Here is a 21,339-nt window from a genome sequence, read left to right on the forward strand (position 1 = left end):
GTGACCAAGGAGGCCAGGAAGAGAGTGGATGGGTTTGACTTGTGGTGCTGATGGAGACTGTTGGAAGTACTCTGGACCACCAACAGGACAGACAAGTCTACCTTGGAAGAGGTGCAGCCAGAATACTCCTTAGAAGTGAAGATGAGGAGATGTTTCTCACATACTTAGGACACTGTATTAAGAAAGACCAGTCCCTGGAAAAGGACAGCATGCTTGATGATGCCGAAGGTCAGTAAAAGAGAGAAAGACACTCAATGAGATGGACTGACACAGTAGCTACAACAATGGACTCAGACCCAACAAGAGTGCGGATGGCGCGGAACTGGGCAGTGTTTCCTTTGGCTGCACAGAGTGTGACTATGAACTGGAAGCAACTATAGGGCACTTAACAACAAGAACAATCTACCAGTCCCAAACCCTACCAGTGATATATTCAACAAATGTTGATGGTGTCCCTGCACAACAGTGAGAAAATAACACATATATGTTTGAAATGCAGTGACAAATAATAATAAATGCTACCCAAAAAAGCAAAGGAGCATAAGGTAATGAAAGTGAAAAAGAAGAGCTAATTTAGAGAAGGGTAGAGAAGCCCTTTCTGATTAGGTAGGGTGACCACAAGGAAGCAAAGGAGTCAAACACCTAAATATCTATGAGAGAAATTTTTTAAACCAGAGTAGAAGGAAGATCAGTGTTTCTACTGCAGAATGCAGGGTAGGTATAAGAGAGGAGATTGGACTGCCCTGGTAAATCACCACCAACACTCTTGATGCTAATCTTGTGATTGTGAGCTATCAACTGATTTTAAACAAGAAATAAATATGATCTGCGCTACCAGTGAAAAGAACCTTCTGGCTGTTCTATGGAGGAAAAGACTGGGGAAGAGACATGAGGAATATAAAGGAAAGTGGGTAGAAGGTTGCGATGATTGTTGAAATGGAGAATGCACTGACTTCTAGGAGCAGTGGTAATGGTGTTGAGTTGTGATAGAATTCTAAGTACATCCTGATGGGAATCAACAGAGAGTTGCTGATGAATTGGAGATGTGTTATTAAAGAAATACAGGAATCCAGGATAACTGGATGTGTAGTTTATAACCTGAGCAGCTGAGTGCGTGAAAGTGAATATTTACTTAAATGAGGAAATTGAGGAGCTATGGGGAGAGAGGGAAAACAAAAGGTGAGCTGCAGGCAGGCTAAGTTTGCCTACTAGCATTCCAGAGTTAGAGGTTAGTATGCGAGTGTAGTGCTGAGGAGAGAGGCCAGGGCTGCAGATATGGTTTCATACTTTATAGTTTCATTTTAGTTACTCACATATCAGTAGTTTTGTTGGTGTTACTATGAATTCAAAGATACTTGAGAACAGTATTTTTTTTTTAACCATGAGACCAGATAAGATCTCATGAAGCCAAAATGGAGTTGTCACCGACCGAATTAAGTTTGAGATGCGGCAACATTTAGAGGCAGTATTTCCCAGGAAGACCAATCATTAACCTGTTAATCCTCGGACGTTGGGATTTTGCCATTTACAAGATGACTATTACTAGCAAAAGATGCCTGTTTTATGCAGAGCATCAATTTAGAGACAAATTTGAGCTTCAGAAAGAAAACCATGCTAATTATACATTCACCTTCCCTACAAACAAATGTTTAAAAGCAATCAAGATATTTAATTAAGCAAACTAAGGGTAAATTATATTCAAGCTGCTATTTATACCTAAATCAAGCACTAATCATTCAGGTAAATCAATAACTAATGGTTTACAGTAAAATACTAATTCAAAGACGCGCTGAGCAAAATGCAAAAAGGATGACTTTTTCATCAATAATTATTGACTGCTTGAAGGAAACAAAATAAGAAGTAAAAAAAAATCCAATCAGGCAAGAGCTGAGCCTAAAGTTAAACAGGGGGTTGACTTCATGTCTACTAACTTACTCATTTTCACATGGTACTTTGATCTATCCAACCCACCATTCCACTTACAACAGTGACTCATGTTAGGATATAGTTATGACCCTTAAGCCTGTTGCTCCAATTTTGTTTAACAATAACACTGGCCAACACACATTTTAGTGCCTCAACTGTTAGATTGGTTTCGGGGTATATTTGACCTGCTGATTCTACAAATGACACCAGTTTTCCCTTTTATCAGCTCTAGCTTCTGAGATACAGAATATATAACATATACCGCTCTTCACTCTGCTCACCCACAAAAAAATCAGGATATTTCAATATACTGTTAGTTAGCCTGAGATAGAGGAAGTGCTCACTGGCTTTAGTTAAAGTACTTAATGTTGTACTAAATATTTAAGTCAAGTTATGCTTCACCTGGTATCCTTTGATCCAAAGATGCAAATTACATGAACCTTGAATTTTCCCCAAGTATCACTTCACCTTTATTAGGAACTGAATAGTAGGCAGTTCCCTTTTTTTTTTAATCTTAAAAAGGAGCCTGAAATAAGAGATACTGTACAATAAATAAGGAGCCCTGGTGGCATAGTGGGTTATGTGTTTGACTGCTAACCACAAGGTCAGCTATTAAAGCCCATCGGCTGCGTTGCAAGAGAAAGTTAAGACTTTCAGATCTTATAAAGAATTACAGCCTCAGAAATGTCACAAGAGAAGTTCCACTTTGTCAAAAAGGGTCTATCTGAGTCATAATCAACTGACTGGTACCAAGTGTGGTAAAATAAATAGAGATTCAAATGTTCTGAAACCCCAAAATTAGTCTGTACGAGTTCAAACTGCTTTATTAAAATTAAAATATTCCAGTCTTGTTACAAGGCATAATTACTCCACCTGTGCACTGAAACTCTTTTAAAACATTAGAATTTCTCTTAAAAGAAGCTTGGTGTCAATCTCACCTCTGAAACATTCAACATGAATTATCCATTGACTTCTGTACATTAAAATGTGTTCTGAAATGTTTATTACATAATTTGAAGAAGAAAAACTTAGATCTCCAAAATATTTGTGAAAATTGCTATGAAGTCTTACATTTTTAACACTCTGAATTGTCCTCACACCTCCTTATAGGTGCCTTTTCAAATTTACTTCTTCTTCTCACGCTGTGTTCTGGCTCTGCAGTACCCAATTGGTAGTCTCTGAATATGTTTCACAGCCTCCCATACCAAAAAGAAAAGCTGGCTGCCATCTAACTGATTCTACCTCATGGTGACCCTCTAGGAGAGAAGAAAACTGCCTCTTTGGGTTTCCAAACCTTCAAATCTTTTAAAGTTTGCAGAATGACTGGATTAACCACTGACCTTAGATCAATGACTAACCAACTAGGCACCAGTGGATCCATGTACAACTTCCCTTGGAAATCCCTTAATATCTAATTATTTTTCAAATACATCTTATGATTTTTGTCTTATTACATAATTTGTAGGTCTAAATTCTTCTCATATTTAAAACTAGTAATGATAAATTAATAAATGAGTATAATTTAATAGCTGAAAATATAGTGGAGCACAATATCTAAGAAACTAGATGCAGTGTTTCTAATGCAATTTCTGAATCAATGCCCCAAATAGCCCAGTAAGAGCCCTAAAAATCAAGACACCAAAAATAAAATTTTGTTGTTGTTGGACTATGTTATTTACAACCCTATCAACAATAAAATTGAATAAACTATGCTAATACATCTTGCAAACACAAACTTTCAAAGCATTATCTCCACTTCATTCTCAATGTTAGTCGACAACTTCCTTTTCCCGCCTACCTTAACCCATAGCATTTACCTCTTTCTCTTCTGTGAAAAAAAAAATCCATTTATTTCAGACACTCAGGAAAAATCATATACACTCACCAATTCATCATGTATGAATAAAAGAACAAACATGAGATCCAAATAATGATTAGCTATATAGAGCTCGTTAGTCAAGAATTTACAGCAACATACATATGATTTGAATACTGCCTATCAGTCATGTCTATCAATCAACAGTCACTTTGCTTCATTTGTTTGTAAACATTAAATACCATAAACACCAATCATGAATCTCATTGGTCAATGCTCGACCCTTGATGTCATAAAGTTTCTTTTTGATATCAGGATAGCCTTTTAATTGTAATGTACCGTCTATTTATAAAAGATACCATTAATTCAACCACTTTTCCTAATTAAAAGTGGATGACAGTGCCAATATTGAACCTTCTTTACTCAAATCTCAGCCCTGCGGCCAGTTGCCCAGTGAAGGAGATGCCCTGCAGAGCGAAAAGGCCACTGATCAGCTCAGGATTATAAAGCGAACTTCCTCGAGGTCTCAAGGAAGGAGGCAGTGGTGCATTTGGATTTCTGAAAGGAACTTGAATTCTCTAAGAAAGAGAGGATCTGATCAGATAAAAATAAGCTGGAAGGAAAGCTCTCCATGCCTCGGTTCAAGCGTCGTCAGTGCAGATCAGTGCCCCTCTGCAGCACTAAGTCCTAAGAGCCAAAGGGTCCCCCCGTGGATCCGAAGGTTCCATCTCTCACCACCACGAGGTCACATAAGCAATAGCTCACCACAGCCACTGCTTCCTGCAACTTTGACCTAAAGAGACTGAGCAGTTACCAAAGAAATTGCTGATCTTGTTGAGTCGGACAAGTTTACTGACCCAAATTGGCTAAAATATAAGGCATTTACCCAATCCCCAGTGAGTTAAACTTTAGGAGAATGACCAGACTGATTTATGAGAAATAAAGACACTAAGCTGTACTGTGGATAAATGTATGGTCCCCTACAAGTATTGAAGAGGAAACCTAAATGAATGTTCCTATCTATTGTAAAATTCATCCTATTTCAGAAATGTTCAAACTGTGAGGGGGAGAGTGGGCGGGGGGGGATTATTCCTAAATGGAAGAAATACAGTATTTTGCAACTCCGTGTTGAGAATGCAAATTGTTTCTTAAAAGAAAAACAACTCCTCTGCAGACACACAAACCACATTTATTAAGTTTCAATTTGTAGAGTATCCAGTACTGTGGCACAAACAATACACATATCCAAATTCCTCTGTCAGGAGGTTAAATAACTTTCCCCCAAATAAAATTTCATCTAGATTATAATAATCTAGTCCCTGGCTCCAGAGAAACGAATGAAAAAGCACTCACTCCTGAAAAATCTCATTTCCCAGGTCATCATCCTAGTACTTCAACCCATTTCTGACTCAGAAACACTAGGCACCGATCACTTGGCATGAGAGGGAACAAACAACCACAGGCCTGGATGGGCAGAGGGCAGATGTCTGGGCCTAGATCGGTACCGGAGAGCAAGAGCCTCTGCAGAGGAAACCAGCACAGCAGGCCAGTAACCCTTGGGCAACAAATCACTTCAACGGCCCAGTTGCAGAGCAAGGATATTAATACCAAATACCGCAGCTCAGAAAGCCTTAGTGACCCCAAGCTCTGGAGCACCCTAGGGTAGTTCAGAGTATAGGAGAGTGGTTTTCCATCCTGGCTGCATAAAGCTACAATTTAAAAGTTTACACTTATAATCTCCTACCAGTGCTTCTCAAATTGCAACATGTTACAAGTTACCTATGATTTTATGAAATCATCATTTAGATTCAGTGGGGCTGGGGTGGGGTCTAAGAATCTGTTTGTTGGTTTGGTTTGGTTTGGTTTGGTTTGGTTTTTCAGAATCTCCCAAGTGAGTCTCATTCTCTTGGTACATGGATCATATTTTGATTAGCAAGGCCCTACCTCAGTAGGTATACAGTGGAAATCCCCTGGGAAACTTAAAAATATATATACTATGAACTGGCCCTATTTCAAGAAACTATTACTTAATCGGTTTAGCTGTGGCCTGGTAATCCAGATGTTTATAATCTCCCCAAGTGATGCCACTGTGCACTTGTGCAGGTGATTATAACTTGAAGCTTCTTCATGTGGTGTGTGATATACCACACTGTAATTTCAGACTTAGGCTTTAAGACTCTCGTACATGTTGGGCTGTTAAAAGCAAGGACAAACCACCAGTCGCTTGGAGGGAGGAAGGCGGGGCTTTCTTCTCCCATAACGAGTTACAGTCTCAGGAAGCCACATTTCAACCCGATGGGGTCACTCTGAGTCAGAATCCACTGGATGGCAGTGAGTTTGGTTTGGGGTGACTGCCTGCCACTTCTCCCACTGCAAGCAGGGACAACATAAAACTAGGGCACCCCAGAGTCCTTTGAAACGTGGTCTGAATGTGGATCCATAATGCTGCTTAGTGAATTCGTGGGTAAGGACGAACTGAAGAACACAGTTTCAAGACTTTTATTTTCAGATGCATGAAATTTCTAGACCTTCCACAAAGAGCCATACTGAGCCCTGGGGAGGAACTGCTGGTGGCACAGGGGTTACGAGAAGGGCTGCTGAACTACACAGTTTGAACTCGCTAGTTATTCCTTGGGAACAATACGGAGTAACCTAAGGGACATCATGCTGAGTGAAATCAATAAATAATCAAAAGACAAATATTATATGAAACAACTTTCATAAAACACATAGAAAAAGCTCAGCAACCATCAGTAGAAAGGATAACCTTTGGTTCAGAACCACAATGGAATACTATGCATCACTGAAGAAGAATGATCAAACTAGGAACCACTTCGTGACATGAATGGACCTGGATAGCATGCTGAGTGAAGTTAGTCAATCACAAAAGGACAGATATTGTGTGTATCCTTATACCTGGATAAATATATACATAAGAATTTGCATGTCAAATGGAACAGACTTTAGAGGTCACCAAGGAGTGAAGGGCAAGGGAGAGAAGATGAGACAACAGACTAGAGGTTTGAAAGGCGCTGGCTTGGGTAAAACAGAAGATGAGGCCCACAAGAGGTAGAAGAGAAATGAAGGGAGGAAGTAGGAGAAAATACAGGGGGAGAGGGACTGATGGGTAGTGGAGCTATTGAATGCAGAGTTGATGGTCTGAAATGTAAACCCCCACCCAATTCATAAAAAAATATTATGAAATATTATTAAATATCACAGAAAGAAACCGTCTTTGGAGGTTATCAGGAATGAGGGGGTAGAGAGTTAGGAACTAGATAACGGGCAAGCGTTCACCGTGAAGGAAAAGCAACCCACAAAGTAAAAGAAGTCTGCACAGCATAAGCAAGGGATAGGAAGCCCTGGAAGTCTCCAAAAACTCAACCACGCTCACGGCCATGGAGGTGGTTCTGACTTCTAACAAGCCCAACAAGACGGGCAGAGCTGCCCCTATGAATTTCCCAGACTGTAACTCTAGGGGAGTAAAAAGCTTCATCTTTCTCCCATGCACCAGCTAGTGGTTTTGAACTACTGATCTTGTAGATATAAGCCCACTGCACCACTGGGAGATACACAAGAGTAAAAAGCAAGGATAGTAAATATTATTACATATCCAATCCTGTAATAATTGTAAAACAAACAATAATTTATGAGTGGATGCAAAAGTTCATGGAAATTTTTCATTATCTTTTCATTCCGTTTTTCTAAGAACTTTATGACATACTCATCAGCAATTGCTCTTTTTTCATCCAGAGCAAAGAAGGACGAAGAAGGGCGAAAATGACAGGTAACAATTAATCCAAAGGACAGATGAACCTCTCCTGGACAGCTCCCTCTCCTGGCCTCTCTTACTGGGATCACAGTACAAGGTTCTAAACAAAATGGGAGACAAATGTAGAACGAAATTCAAAATCATCAAAAAGACCAGATATACTGGCTTGATAAATAGTGGCAGCACCCCTGGGATGTGGCCCTGAGACATCCTGCAAGCCAGGAACTGAACCCCCTTCCAAAGACCATCGTTCATCCAAGGCTGTAAAGGGAACAACAACATCCGTGATGAACATCTTCCTAAGAACAATCAACCGTATGAACCACAGGCAGCGTTTTCCGGAAACAGAGTTCAGGAGAAAGGAAGGAACGGGAAAGTGGAAAAGGGAAACCCTGTGAAGACGTAGGAGGGGTGCTGTTACATTGAAGGAGTGCAACTAATGTCATGAAACAAAATTTATATAAATTGTTGAATGGACAACTAATTTGTTCTGTAAACTTTCACCCAAATCTATCTATCTATCTCTTTATCTCTCTCTCACACACACACATCATAAAAAGAGAAGGAAAGGCAGAAAGACCACTATTTTAGCACAAATCTTGAGCCAAGAGAGCCAGCTATGCTGATCACTGACTGATATAATAGCCAACACAGCGATTCTCACATTGAAATCACCTGGGAGCTTTAAAAATTACTGCCAAGTCCCACTTCCAGAGATTCTGATTTAATCGGCTTAGTGTGTGGCCTAGACACCAGTATTTTAAAAGCTCCCTAGGCCATTTTAATGTGTAGCCAGGGTTGGAAACCACTGGGCTAACAGGATCTCAGCAGTAACAGGATTTTCCAAATAGCCTAGTAAGCACTCTTCCCTGGAGTGAGGTTTTATGCCTCTGATAGAGCTTGGCCACAAATCACTCTATCCGTTTTTCATGAAGAAGTGAACTGTATGTGAGCTATTACCCATTCCCTACCTTTTCTTAACCATTGAATGTGGAAAGTTTCCATGAGAATATAGTCCTTCGAGAGCAGAGCCTGAAAAGTATGGCCCCGGGACCAACACAGTCACTTGCCTGTTTTTATCAATAAGATTTATTAGAATTGAGCCAGGGCCATTTGCTTATGGCTGCTTCACACTATAATAACAGAGTGGTTGTAACAGACACCATATGGCCTGCAAAGTGGAAAATATTTGCTATCTGGTCCTGAACAGAAAAAGTTTGCTGACCCCTGATCATGCAGTGTTCAAACTGCAGCAGGATCCTCTGAAACAATCTGGTATCATGGGATAGCCCAGGGAATTCTGCGAAAGGTAGTGATTCCATACACAGTGAAAATCACACATCTGGGGAGATCCAAACTAGCCTACACTCTCAGCCAGAAACAACAATTACTCCCATCAATCTAGCATTTTCCACTAAAAGAGGAGGCAGAGCAGGGCTTCTCAGTCTACACCACCTGGCTGACTACGGAATCCCTTTGGAAGACAGAGATTTTAATCCCACCTCTAAGACAGAAGTGGACATCTGTGGTATCAGTCTAAATTTGTGGAGGATAAGATGAGCTATGATTGGAAGATAAAGTATTCATAGCAGGAGAGTGGATTTGGTGAGTTGGAGAACCCAGATGTGCAGGACAACAACCCCGGAGTGAATAAAAAGAACATCAGAGTCTGGTAGGACAAAAAAGCTCTAGAAGCCAATTGAGAAGTCAGGAAAATTGACATCTCCCAGAAGCTACGCTCAAAGATGCCAATTCTGTTTGTGGGCAGGGAGGACAGGGGTGTTTCCATGAATGTTAAGCCATGCATGCTTCGATTGGGCTCATGCTATTTGAAACCATTAGCAAATAGTTTTTCTTATACTTACTTCTATTTCAATACTGGCTTCCTATTTCTCATTTATATTTTTTCCTCAAAGAAAACCTTCCCAAGGGAGCAGTTTTCTGGCGTAAAAGAATGAAAAAAATGAAGAATTCACTTTATTAGGATTAATTCAGTTATGCCGAATCACCTTAAACTTGGAAAAGCTATTTGAGGCAGACTAAAGTTTGTTTCTTCATCCCACCATAAAAATAAAACCTCTACACTTAGTAAGCCTATATGTATTTAATTTCCTAACTTTTAAGGTTACTTGTTGAGGTCACAAGCAAAGCTCCAATATTTACTTACAAGGTATTCTACAAGAACACTTTGTGTGCACAGACTAATCTTTGAGACTTCCTTGGACCTTTCAGATTGCTTCTGATACTCATTCTATTGATAGAATACTCAGAATAGGTACAAAAAAGAAGTTTTGAGACAACACCAACATAGAATCAGTAGGTGGTATCATGTTCTTTCAAAATGACCTTCAGAAGTGAAAGAGAGCTATCACAAATGTGCAAAATTTAATTTTTTTTCTAAAAGAAATTATATTCTAGGGATCAAGAAGTCAAAAGACGGGCATTTCTTGCCACCAGGAAACCAATCAGATCTATCTGTTGGACAGAAGGAAATGAACCCTTTGGGCTCCTGGGCCTCTATCGCCATACGTGAACAAACTGGGCAGCTAAAGAAGGGGAGCAAGAAATGTTGCTGGGAGTTGAATGCAGCAGTGCGGCTCTTCAAAGAAGAAGTAATATATATAAATAAGTATACATAAATATACGAGTGCCCGGAGGAGTTGGGTGGTACCTGTTTCGCATCGAGTCAGTTAGACTGGGTTTGACTCTCAGAAGGAGACACTGGAAATCAGGGAAGAAGTTGAAAAGGGTAGGTTTCATCATGAGTTGTGTTTGACTCTTAACGCTAAGCATTGCTTCATGGGGGCCCAGCTGCCTAATGAGAAAACAGAGCTAGAAGGAAGACACGCTTCCTCTTCTGTAAGAGTCCAATACCATTCTGCCACCTTGAGGAGTGGCAACGTCAGAGACAGCGACCATGAGAGGTTCATTACTACCTCATAATGGGCACCATTGACGTCACCTCCAGCACTGAGGACGAGACCAGGTAAATGGAAAGCTGCGGTAGACAAAATGGCCCAGGAGAACAGGTGAGGCACACCTGAGAGACTTCGAACTTGGAAGAAGAGGATAAGGGCAACAGAGAGAAGAAAGTTCTTGGCTGAACATTGCCACCCCTCAATAAGCAAGGGAGGGCAATTACAAGAGCGTAGACTGCTGCTACTGATGGGGCTGCTGTTGAACTTTCAGTTGCTGATAAACAGAGAGGAGGCCAGGGAATCACATTACAAAAAGCTAAGCATCTGGCCTACATAGAGCCAGTGCTCAAGGGAACTAGAAAGAGGGAGGCTCCTCCGTGTGAGAGTGTAATTTTGAGACTAGCATGAGGCTTCGAAACAGAAAAGCCCCATTATAACCCTGGTGACTAGATAATCTTATTATCTTTGAACAGCAAGAGTTTGTGGATTCAAATTGCTACTCCACTATCACTATGGTTCAAATCTTCTGTCTCCTCTTTCTGTGAGGTTTGTTCCTGGTATAACCACTGAACTCTAAGTCCGAACTGCTTACCTGTTCATATCTATTCAGCTCCCCAAAGGGAAGATGATACAGGATCGACTCATGACCAATCTCAGAGGCAGACTTCTTCGTTCAGGTCACCTCACAGCCCAGGAGTTGAGTGGCCATAAGTTCCCCACCGTGATAAAATCAGCTGTGATTATAATGCCAAGGTGACTTGACAGTAGATGAAAATTTAACAAAAGAACCCCTTTTTTAAAGAACATAGGAAAGCAATAGTCGGTGGGGCTCTTTGAAAATATCCCCATTCTCCTTCTGGACATGGAAAAGGATCAGACACCCAGCATTCACCCTGAATGCTTTGGCAAAAGAAATATGAGTGGCACTGGCACGACCACTTCCAGGTAGAAACATGTGATAGGTTTTGTGTCAACCTGGTTATCCCTTGGGAAGTTATGGGTGGAGTCCAACGTCTCAATCAGGACACAGACTAATGATGTCTCCCTGGAGAGGTAACATTTTAAAACAAAAGACAAAAAAAAAACCGCTGTGAAGAACTTCTCTCGCTTGTCCCACTCCTCCTTCCTGCTTGCTCGGATCTTGTGCCTGGCTGCTGGAGCCAGTGGCCCATGAGGCTTTCTGAGCCTGCAATCTGTCATGCCATGCTGTGGCCCTGCCAACTTTGGATTCACATGATGCTGCACCCACTGGCCTGGGATCTCCCACCCAGCTTCCTACGTCACCTTTCTGCTTGGTAGGCTAGAAGCTACATGAGTCTGGAGATGTTTCCAGCTAGCATCTGACTCATGGACTTGAGTTGAACTAGGCTGGGCCCCTTCCTTGATATAAATTTCTTTCTAGATAAAAAAATTCTTTCCTATGGATATATATATATGGATATATATATGTCACTTTATTTCTCTAGAGAACCTAATCGAATGCAATACAGAAGTGGCACTTGTCTGACATGTCAAGTTCTTTCTTCTGTTGTGATAACGGAAGCACGTGTTGAGATGAAGCCCACAGTAGCTTGAGTCCAAAAATGGCTGTAATGGGCAGGGAGGTGCCCTGCCATAAAAGGAGGGAAAATGAAGTTTAGTTAAATCTCGGAGACTTGGGTGGGTTGCTTTTCTTCCTACAGCATAATCTCATATGGATTAAAACTGGGGGGTGCAGATGTTCTGAATCTTAGCCCAATGAAGCTAATAGGTTATCTAAGAGACATCCCCCGAGGGAGTCCCACGAATACGTGAGACACACTATGGAGATAGAAAGTGGAGAGGACCAAAAAGGTCCCAATGTAGTTATGGGTGAGAGCATCATGTTTGCTACTGTATCTCTTGGAAATATTTCTTAAATTTTTACATTAGAAAATACATTTGAACCTCTGCGCCCATAAACCTACTTCACGGGAGATGACACATTATAAGGAATTAGTTTATTTTAATGAAGTCTTGAATAAGTAAATTCCAACATGAATCCAACATGTAGCAAATTATATTCTGACGTAGATTATAGCCAGTCCCATAACATAATGGCTCCAGCATGAACTGGATTGTGTATTCTTCAGAGAATACACAATACAGAGATGTAAACTTTTAAGCACAATTCTGCATAAATTGACTTTCTGGTCTGCATTGCCAAGCATGGATCTTGAAAGTGATAAAGTACAGATGCCTACGGTTACAATCATAAAAATGTAATTGCCGAAGGAAAAAAAAGCATTTCTGATCCATTGGAGGAATTTATTACAGAGGGATGGAATTGTGGAAGTTATCACATAGAGAAAATAAAAGTGAATGATTGAAATATATTCCAGTCTGAACATCCCTGCAAAATGGCCTAGTGATTTACCTGTGCCCAAAAGGAAAAAAAGATTAGAGATAAATCAGGGTGTGTAGGGAAGACTCTGATAACTATAAAAAGGTCAAAATAAAGATTTATGAATAAATGAATGTAGAAGTCAGACTGACATAATAGTACCTATGATCAATTACTCCAAAAATTAAAATGTAATTTTGACTTTGAATTATATATATAGTGGTGGTAAATAATATGTATGGAACCTTGAATGTAGAGGCATATAAAAAAAGTAAATAATGAGAATAAGTGACAATATTTTAACAGAGCTACTAAATTGATCACAAAGAATATTAAATATACCATGAACTGCCAGAAGAGCGAATAAATGTGTGTTGGAAAAAGCCCAGCCAGAATTTGGATTGTACAGACAGTGCAGGACCAGGCAGTTATAAGTCAGGCTGCTATGACTAGACAGCACCTAGCAATATTAAATAGTACATTGATAATTTGATATGACAGAAATATGAACTTGAAGATAATGAACTTCCTTTGGATTGATTTTCAGTGCAATTGGAGACTATGTTGTATGTTTAAATAATCCATGTAGTGATTTCAAATGAAACATTCTTGGAAAAAAGTAAAACAAAGGTGAAACATTTATCATGATGTTATTAAAAAGCACCTTTAATATAATTTAATGGAATCTTTTACTTGTGATGACAGGTGACATATGTTAAAGAACAAGTATAAGAAGGTTGAATATCAAATCTACAATGACTGAATAATGAATTGGTCTGACTTTGAAACACACACTTTGGTTCTTGATAAGGAATATGCTAACTGAAAGGTCAGCAGTGCAAAATCACAAGCCACTCTGTGGTAGAACAATGAAGCTCTTTACTCTCACAAAAGAGTTACTGTCTCAGAAACCCACAGTGTTCCCTTGTCCTATTGGGTTGCTATGAGGTGGAATCAGCCCAATGGCAGTTAGCAAGAGTGATAAGCTGTTGCTTTATGAGATGCTTCTGCATATAGCATATAGGTCAAATGTATAGAAAATTATAAAAATTCATGCTTCCTTCCCCCCACACCCCTGCCACTATCATGATCCGAATTCTACCTTGCAAGTCTGGCTAGACCAGAGGATGTACACTGGCACAGATAGGAACTGGAAACACAGGGAATCCAGGGCAGATGATCCCTTCAGGACCAGTGGTGTGAGTGGGGAGCGTAGAGGGAGGGTGTGTTGGAAAGGGGAAACCAATTACAGGGATCTACGTGTGACCTCCTCCCTGGGGGACGGACAACAGAAAAGTGGGTGAGGGGAGATGTTGGACAGGGTAAGATATGACAAAATAAAAATTTATAAATTATCAGGGATTCATGAGGGAAGGGGGAGCCGGGAGGGAGGGGGAAAAATGAGGACCTGATGCCAGGGGCTTAAGTGGAGAGCAAATGTTTTGAGAATGATGAGGGCAATGAATGTACAAATGTGCTTTACACAATTGATGTATGTATGGATTGTGATAAGTGTTGTATGAGCTCCTAATAAAACGATTAAAAAATTACCTCATCTTTTCTTCTACTTTTAGTTATCAGACCTATGGAAAACAATTGAATTGGTGATTAAAAATTCATATACGAAGGCTTTTAGCACTTTTCCATAAAGTAAAAAAATAAAAATAATCTAAATGTCTAAAATGAGAACTAGTTAAATATTTTAGAGTGCACTCATATGATGAATTAGTAAGCAGTAATTTTATAAAATCATATTTAACAAAGAAAGTGAAATGATCAAATTGTAATTTTAAATGGAAAAGTGTAATAAAATCTATATATGTAGTACTATTTCAGTCTTGTTTGTATACATATGTATTTTTTTATTATTTAAAAAGTCCCAGAAGGTAATAAAAATCATCTATAACTTTGTTGTACTGGAAAAAAGGCATAAATATATTGATGATTTTCTCTGAGTGACAAACTTATAGATTTTTATTCTTTGGGGGTTTTTTGTTGGTTTGTTTTTGTTTTGTCTTTTCTAATGTTTCCCTTAAAACTGTCATTATCTAAATCCAACTAATCCAAAGCATGTAGCATACATTGGTACAGATAAGAGCTCTTGACACATGGAATCCAGGACAGATAATCCCCGCCCGGGAACAGTAATGAGAGTAGCGATAGGTACTGAGGGTAGGGGGAGCTGAGGAAAGATGGGGGAGGGAACTGATCACAGTAATCAACGTATAACACAACCCCAGGGGGACGAACAACAGAAACGTGGGTAAAGGGAGGTAGAGGACAGTGCCAGATATGAAAATAATAATAATTTATCATTTATCAGGGGTCCACGAGGGTGGGAGGGTGGAGGATGGAAGAAAAAAGTGTGCCAAGACCTCGAGCAGAAAGAAAATGTTTTGAAAATGATGATGGCAACACATGTACAAATGTGCTTGATACAACTGATGTATGGATTGTTATAAGAGCCTCCAATAAAATGATTTACTTTAAAAAGAAATAAAGGGACTATTTTGAAAAATAAATAAATAAAACTCTAATTATCAAAGACAATAATTAAATTTTTTTTAATTTCTTTGAACACGAGCCCGTCTAGTCGTTGGCTAAGATAGGGACTTTATGAAGCTGCCACTTGTTCGTAGCAAGTGTCAGTACTGTTAAAACTGCCATCCGTGAGGAATATGTTTTGAATTGCCTTTTTACATTTTAAATTATCATAATCAATAAGGTTCATGTCATGTCTCAAGCAAGTAGCACGAATGTCTTGAGAACTTAGAAAAAGAAACGATTTTATTTTGATGTAGGTTAGGCCTGAAGAGGGCTTCCTTCACAAAATTTTAAAGACCAAAAAAATTAAATCTGTATCAACGTAATAAAGTTTTACAAGTTCTGCCTTAAGAAAATGCTGTATCTAAAGTCTATATCCAAGTTTTATTCTTATTTTTATTACTAATATTTTCATCTAAACAATGCCTCAAATAAATAAAATTGGGGTGACATTATTGTATAAAAGTCAAATCTTTCCTTTCATCCATTATCTATTGTTTTGGGGTTTTTTCAGTTCTCTTCTAGTTACTGTACACTACAATGTCCCACAGGGTCAATACCTGGATTAGGAGAGGTTCCAGTAGCTTCTCCACAGTAAATGTTTGGACCTGCAGGTCGTGAGGATCGATAGTCAGAGTGACTGGTGTTTCAGCCGACATGTTGCCTGTGCACAGGGGGAGAAAGACATTTATTAATAAAGAACAATACTTTCTAGACAGAGTGCTCCACATACACAAGGAGTAGGTGAGATTTCTATGTGGTACCTCCTCCTGACCCCAGGAGCAATCTTATAGGAACTGGGTGCCAAAGTTCACCATCTGAGAGATATAATAGACTGCCAACTGTTCTCTGCAGTCATGCAGCCTGAACCTCGGTCGTCTAGCAAATTAATCTATGCTAGTATGTTCATGACTAAATTAAAAACCCATCCCAGGTGGATTTGCAACTGATCAAGGCCTTAAGTGAAAGTGACTAGCTGAGTTGGAAAGATACGCCTTAAGGCATGCAGAATATCAATGATGAAATCATACACCCAATGCTGCCCACACCCATTACCTTTGGCCCACTCTCATCAATGCCAGCTCACATGAGAACGCAGGTCGGCCTTTGAAAGACATGATGTGTCTTGGAAAGACATATGATGTGTCTATGAAAGACATGTGATGTGCCTCTGCTTACATTGCAGATATTTAAGGGGGTTAATTAAAGAAATGGGTTAGGTGTAATTTACTTTCTTGTACTGGAAAAAAGTTAACATGAATTTCCATATTATTATTAGTTATCATCTGGTGAACTCTTACTCAAGGTGACCTTACATACAACATAACAAAATATTACTCAGACGTACACCATCTGCATGATCCTTGGTATATTTGAGCCTATTGTTATAGCTGCCAAAAATTTGCATAGTTATGAAAAGAGTGGCGAAGGTACTGCTAAGGCAATGACATTGGGACAAAAAAAAGATTAGAGACTTTTTTAAAGCCATTAACGCTAAGGATCAATTCAGTTACATTATCCAATCAATGGGCATTGATTGTGGATTTGTAAGTACATTATAATATATTCATTCAGATTAGCACACTGGCTATGAATACCATTTCCCAAATCGCTTGACCCACAGATTTGTATATACCTGTTCACAGTCAATAATCAGTACTGGAGGCTCACAGAAGTAAACAATTAGAAATGTTTGTTCAACATTTGTTGCAAGAATTTAACAACTGGACAAAATGTGTAGAGACTGGGAAATATATTGCAGATAGGTACATTAAACCATGAAGCCATGGTGGAAAACAACTTGGTAATATCTAAACAAGTTAAGCATAGTTAGATTACTGTTATTTTGTGGTTGGGTGCCATTGAATTGGTTGCGACTCATAGTGACCCTGCGCACAACAGAATGAAAAACCTCCCAGTTCTGTGCCATCTCACTTTTGTTTCTGGGTTTGAGCCATTGTGGCAAATGCTAGGTCAACCCATCATCGTGAAGCCTTCTTCTTTTATGCGGACTTTCACTTTACAAAGCATGATGTCCTTCTCCATATACTGGACCTTCCTGATAACAAGTCCAAAGTGTGGGAGACCACAAACTCTGAGGATTCCGCCCTCATTCCTAAGGAGCATTCTGGCTAAACTTCTTCCAACACAGATTTGTTCTAGTAGTGCAAGGTGCATTCAATATTCTTCGCCAGGTATTTTCAAACATCTTCTTCTGCCTTCCTTCCTTATTGTTCAGCTTTCAGGTGCATTCAATATTCTTCACCAACACCACATTTCAAATATTCCTCGTATGTCTTCCTGACTGACTGTCCAGCTTTCACGAGACAACAGAAAATACCATAACTTGGGTGAGGCACATCCTAGTCTTCAGAGTGACACTTTTGCTTTTCAGCACTATTTAAAGAAGCCTTTTGCAGCAGATGTGCCCAATGCAATAGGTCATTTACTTTCCTGGCTGTGGCTTTGGGGGTATTATCTGTGGATCCAAGTAAAATGATATTGTCGACAACTTTGTTTTTCACGATGTTGCTTATTGGTCCAGTTGTGTGGATTTTTATTTCTTTGATGTTAAGATGCAATCCATACAGAAGCCTCTAGTCTCTGATCTTCATCAGTGGTGCTTCAAATCCTCTTCACTTTCAACAAGCAAATGTGTCATCTGCACATTTCAGGTTGCAAATAAGTCTTCGTGCAGCTCTAATGCCATGCACTCTTCATATAACTCAGCTGCTCAGCATATAGATTAAATAAGCATGGAGCGTGGTGAGAGATACAATTCCGTCACACGCCTTTTCTGATTTTAAACCATGCCGTATCCCCTTGTTCAGTTCCAATGACTGCCTTCTGGGTCAACTGATAGATTTAACATCAGCACAATTAAGTATGCAATTCTCCACAGTGTTTTCCATAATATGTTATGATCTATATAGTCAAATATCTTTACTAGTCAATTAAACACAGGTGAGTATCTTTCTGGTCTTCTCTGCACTTAGCAAAGATACAGCTGATGTCGCATTGATATCCTTTGTTGCATATCATCTTCAAAGTCTGGCTTGAATTTCTGGCAGTGACCTGTTGATGTACTTCTGCAGCCATTTTTTAAATTATGTTCTGCATAATTTTATTTACATATGACACTAATGGCATTCCTTAATAATTCTTGCATTCCATTGCATTACCTTTCTGTGGGATGTGCAAGAATAGAGATCAGATCTCTTCCATGTAGTTGCCTAGTTAGCAGTCTTCCAAATTTCATGGCACAAATGAGTGCTTCCAGCACAATATTAACTATTATTTCTTCAGTTCCTGGAGCTTTGTTATTCTCCAATGCCTTCACTACAGCTTGACCTTCTTCTTTCAATATCATTCATTCTTGATATGCTACCTCCTGAAATGGATGAACATCGAACCATTCTTTGTGGTACACTGACTATATTCTTTCCATCAGAAGAATTCATTTTTCCTCCATTGTTCAATGTTGTGCCCACAGAATCCTTCAATATCGCCACTCAAGGCTTGAAATCGTGCTCCAGTTCTTTCAGCCTGAGAAAAGTCAAGCATATTCTTCCCTGTTGGTTTTCTAACCTTGGGCCTTTACACCTTTCATTATAACATTTCATCTTCTCAGGCTTCCTTTTGAAATCTTTGAAATCACCAATTTTGCTTCAGCCTTGCTTCAATCTGCTTTAGTTACTGTACATTCAAACGCAAGGTCAGGTCAGGCATCTGACATCCTTTTGGGTATTTTCTTTCTTGTCTTTGTTTCTTCACGTAAGATCCCCTTGATGGCATTCCACAACTCTTGTCGTCTTCAGTCATCAGTGTTCAATGCATCAAATCGATTCTTGACATGGTCTCTAAATTCAGGTGGTACATATTCAACATCAGACTTTCACTCTCGTGCGCTTGTTTTAATTTTCTTCAGCTTCAACTTGAACTGGCAAAGGGGCAAGTCAGTCTTTGGCTTTATTTTCAATGATGACATTGAGCTTCCCCATAGCTTCTTCCCACAGATGTAGCCCATCTGATTCCTGTGTATTCTATCTGGTGAGGTCCACATGTACAGGCACTGTTTGTGTTTACAGAAGTAGATTGAAAGATCTTCCTTCCTACTGTTTCTTAGCCTGGAAGCTCCACTGAAACCTGTTCCCCTAAAGTAACCCTGCTAGTTTTCAAACTACCAGTCGTATAGCTCCCAGCACCACAGCAATATACAAGCTGCCACAGTATAACAAGCTAACAGATAAATTGTGGAGACATGCCAGGAGATCATGTAATTCTACACTTAAGTCTATAACAAATGATTTCAAGAAGTGACTGACACAAACATGTATACCAATGTGCATCCCAGTACTATTCACAATAGACAAATGGTGGAAATAATCCATGTGTCCTTAGATAAATGAATGGATAAAGCAACTGTGAGTCAGTATTATCAACTATAGAGAATAACAAACTTCTAATACATACTATCACATGGATGAATCTTGAAAGCACTGTTAAGTGAAATGAGTCAGACACAAAAGGATAAATGTTGTATCATGCCACCGACATGAAATATCTAGAAACAATAAGTCTACTGAGACAAATGGGAACAAAATATTAGTAGTTACCAGAGAACGAGGAAAGTATGGAATTAGGGTGAAGAGAATATATATACATCCACTCCTTACTTATCAATTATCTCATAATCCAGCATTACACATGTAAGATAAGTAAAAATCTGATTATTTTATACATTAAAATGTACATCTGGCAGTAACAGACACCAAGATGCAAGGTGAGAACAATGCTGACTATTCTGGTTAAGGTTATGCATCAGTTTGGCTGGGCTATTATTCTCAGTGGCTTAGTAATTTAGTAATAATGAGCTTTGGTAGTTATTTAATGATGAAATTTGGCAGTTATGTCAGGATATACTTTGCCTTCCATTTTGTGATCTGATGTTGTCATCTTCCATTTTAACATAAGACAAATGTTTACATAATGATCTGGTCTTTGGAACATAACTATGTTTATAAGTGACAAGTGAGTATACATATAGATATGGTGGGAGAGAGAGCAAGAGACTGGGATGGCAAGAATTATTCCAGGCATATAACAATCACAAGGCACGACAGTGCTGCAGTGGCTATGCCCCTAACATTAATTGGAAAGTTGGCAGTTCAAGACCACCATTCACTCCACAAGATGTGATGCTCTCTCCCCATAAGTTTGCAGTGCTACAGGATTAAGTTGGGATTGACTGTAACGTAACATGTTTGGTTTGGGATTTTGGTAGATGCAATCCCAATAAATGTGAGTAAATTTAATTCCTGGTATTGGGCTCCTAACTGCAAGGTCAGCAGTTTGAACCCACTAGCTGCTCTGAAGGGAAAATGTGAAGCTTTCCGATCCCCTAAAGACTTACAGTTCAGAAACCCACAGAGAAGTTCGACTCTATATGATCACTATAAGCCAGAGTTGACTCAAATGGCAGTGACTTCTGAGTTTAAATAAAAGGAAATGTCTTTCAGATTAGGTCAAAAACAAATGTAACTGCATGCCAGTTAGCAAAAAGAGAAAAAGGAGAGAGAGAAAGTGAAGATTTAGGTTTATTATTAACCACTATAACAATAGGCAATAGAAGAACTAAAATAATAATATAATAATCAACAAACACATGTCTTTTCCATATGTAACTTAGCCCAAAACAGAAAAACATAGTCTACAGAAAGAGATATTATTATTTCAAAAATATTTCCACTTAACTCTTACCTTTTTTATTTCCTGTATTTGCAGGATAACAGAACATACAAAATCTCCCTCTAAGTACTAGTATCCTGATGTTCCCTCCATTACCCATGAAAGCTAAAACTCCAAAAAAATATGGTGTTTACTTGATGGCCTCTTTTTATTATTTTGATATGAGTTGATCATTATATTCTTGTTAATTGGCTTGTTGGTCCTATGAATGGTTGGATAAATTAATTATTCAATTAACAAAAACTATTGAGGT

General features: G+C 39.1%; 1 protein-coding gene across 1 annotated transcript in view; it reads right to left on the reverse strand.

Moving 5' to 3' along the window:
• CTNNA3 (catenin alpha 3) overlaps positions 1-21,339 on the reverse strand; it is a 543,156-nt gene that overhangs the window by 498,459 nt on the left and 23,358 nt on the right. Inside the window, exon 2 of the mRNA XM_045291701.1 lies at positions 15,899-16,002. Coding sequence (XP_045147636.1) covers positions 15,899-16,002 — 104 coding nt within the window. The remainder of the gene's footprint in view (positions 1-15,898; positions 16,003-21,339) is intronic.

The sequence above is a fragment of the Echinops telfairi genome, unplaced genomic scaffold (assembly GCF_000313985.2).
Source record: "Echinops telfairi isolate 266 unplaced genomic scaffold, ASM31398v2 ScPeMD7_70;HRSCAF=299, whole genome shotgun sequence".
NCBI classification, from domain to species: domain Eukaryota; kingdom Metazoa; phylum Chordata; class Mammalia; order Afrosoricida; family Tenrecidae; genus Echinops; species Echinops telfairi.